The sequence below is a fragment of the Pterocles gutturalis genome, unplaced genomic scaffold, assembly GCF_000699245.1.
Source record: "Pterocles gutturalis isolate BGI_N339 unplaced genomic scaffold, ASM69924v1 scaffold14012, whole genome shotgun sequence".
NCBI classification, from domain to species: Eukaryota; Metazoa; Chordata; class Aves; order Pterocliformes; family Pteroclidae; genus Pterocles; species Pterocles gutturalis.
Genome location: NW_010112944.1, coordinates 1 through 2,570, shown reverse-complemented (window position 1 = coordinate 2,570; position 2,570 = coordinate 1). Strand labels below are relative to the sequence as shown.

At 57.3% G+C, this 2,570-nt stretch overlaps 1 protein-coding gene across 1 annotated transcript in view; it reads right to left on the bottom strand.

Annotated features, from left to right (window-relative positions):
* TSPAN6 (tetraspanin 6) overlaps positions 1-2,366 on the bottom strand; it is a gene marked incomplete at its 5' end in the record, with an annotated part of 3,642 nt that extends 1,276 nt beyond the window's left edge. The window contains 4 exons of the mRNA XM_010074264.1: positions 525-608; positions 1,264-1,419; positions 1,634-1,732; positions 2,292-2,366. Of these exons, the coding sequence (XP_010072566.1) occupies positions 525-608; positions 1,264-1,419; positions 1,634-1,732; positions 2,292-2,366 (414 nt within the window). The remainder of the gene's footprint in view (positions 1-524; positions 609-1,263; positions 1,420-1,633; positions 1,733-2,291) is intronic.
* Positions 2,367-2,570: the final 204 nt, after the last annotated feature.

Below are 2,570 nucleotides of genomic sequence, written 5' to 3'. Positions count from 1 at the left end.
CCTGCAGGGTAAGTACAGGAGAGGCTGGGAGCAGGAGGGAGAGGAAGCAATCGCGGGGGAAGGCAGCGTGCAGGGCGTGAGCCGCCAGCACAAGCACTGCCCCACGGGTGCTCACAGGGACCCAGCAGTGATGCCAAAACGCCTTCCTGATAAAAATGAAGGTCAGTGGGGAGGAAAAGGAAGGGAGAGATTTGATCCCCGCTAACAGCAAATGTGGGGAGTTCACCTGATGCAGCACAGGCTCCGTTTGGGTTAAGGTGGTTGTTTCAGACAGGAGCTCTTCTCAGATAACCCAGGCACCCAGAAGCAGAGCTGGTGCTTCAGCCCTGGGTTTGAGAGACTGGAGACTGTCCAATGGTGAGATTAAACCCAAGGGGAATCTGCAGAATAGCTGCTGCTGCTCCTCCCTGGCTGCAAAAGGCTGTGCCTCTGGTACACACACCAGACTTTGCACAGAAATTAAATACCTCCGCAGACACGCTAGCGTCACTCTATTCCTGCGCTAGCCAGCGAGGGAGAGTTACCTGGAAGCAGGCGATGCCAAAGGAGATCCCAGCTACAACACTCATTTTTGACTCCATTGTTGACGTTACCAGGAAAAAACAACCCTGTAGGGGAGGGAAAGCGAGCACGTGGGTCCAGTGCTTTTCACCCTCCTGGAGCACAAACCAGCAGCTCCAGGGGAAGATGGTCCCATGCAGGCAGCAGGCTTCTGGCCACCACCATCCTGCCTGACCTCGGCAAAGTCATTTCCCTATCAGCACTGTGCCAACCAGGCATGTTATCGGGGGAGTGCTGCCCTTGGGCTGCCCCCAGCAGCAGCGGCAGCATTGGGTTGAGCAAGGTGACTCAGAGGAACGTCCCTTGTCCCTTGCATCACCCAACCATCCCTGGGGATGAGGTCATCCCTATTCACCACCGGGTCAGGACTTTGCCCTTGGAAGACGTCATGGCTGCCAAAATGAACTTCACTGGGAAATGACCTCCTTATTCCCCTGTTCTCCAAAACACGCAGCTCTGAGCACAAACACTTGGGTCCAGCTGGTCCCTGACCCCCAAGGAAGGAGTGGGGGGGGGAACCTCAGACATGAGGGAGGGTTTGTTCCTCCATTCCCTTCCCCTGCCTCCCTGGGCCACGGGGTGTCTGCATTAAGAGAGCATTTCTCCTTTCGAGCCTCCCAGGGAAGGGCAAGCCCTTCACCCACCAGCTCTGCCCTCTCCACCTCCAGGACTGACAGGGGGATTTTTCTGAACCTAACTTACATCCACAAACACTTTCAGTTTGGCTTTGTTGGGGTCTTTCAGATCCTTCTCCGAGCAGTCGTCCTGGCTCTTGCAGCAGCTCCGGGGGATGCCCCTCTGGGTGAAGTACTCGGTCTTCTCCCAGTCCGAGTAGTTCTGCACCCCACAGCAGTGCAGCTGGAGGGGGAAGCACATTTGGGGAAGCATGGTCACACCAGGGTACTGACCCCCCTGTCCTACCACCACTACCACCCAGCATCTCCTCCCAGGTGCAGAAGACCACCAGCACTGCAACGGGGATGCCAGTAACACAGGGGGTTGCAGGGGACACCCCAGGACGAGGCAAGTGCACCCATCCGCTGCCAGCCAGACACCGGCCCGTGGCACTCACAGTTCTCTGGATGGTGTCGACAGCCTCGCTGTGCCGATCCGCGGTCACGTTGTAATCCCTCAAGGCCAGGTTGAGGTTACTCTCAAAATTCGTCTTAATCTGCAAGAGAGAGGTCTCTGCGGCGCTGCCGTCCCCTCCCGCGCTCCAGGACCCGCAGCCCTGGGTTAGTCACCTCTTGGTTTTTTTACTCCAGCCGTGGCCAGGGTGCATTCCCCACCACCCCGGCAATTAAAGCCCATATTAAAGGGCAGGCTGGGATGCGCTGTGGCAGCAGGGATGCTGTGTGTAATAACAAGGATCCACACTGTGCCAACTCCCCCCCCCAGCAGGCTGCTCCACGGTGTGGGAACCCTCAGAGGAGCTTTAATTACAGACATTATTGCAGAAGACAGACCAAAGCCAGAAATTAAAGTCCAGGGCTATTTTGTCCGTTCTGGTGGAAGGACAGCATGTTGTGCCAGGTGGAGCCCACATTCATCCTCACCCTTACGGGGACCAAGCTGCTCCTTGGGCTGTTTTAACCCCATCTTAGCTCAACTAAGCACCGCTCCCAACAGCACCTCTGTCCCTCCAGCAACATCTGCACTGCACTTGGGTTAAAACCAGCACCAAACTTGCTCTGCAGCACTGGGACACAGCTGCAGCCACCCAGACTCACCTCGTGCCTGAAGACGAACCCCACGACGGCAGCCACCAGGACGATGAGGAAGATGAGGGACAGGAGCATGGCGTACTGCGGGCAGAAAGGGCGGGATGGGACGGGGTGGGATGGGAAGGGGTAGCAGGGGATGACATGGGGCAGGGTAGGATGGGATGGGGTTGGGATTGGACAGGGTTGGCATGGGATATGTCGGGATGGGTCAGGATGGGATGGGTCAGGACAGGTTGCAGTGGGTCAGGATGGGTCAAGACGGGTTGGGATGGGGTTGGATGGGAA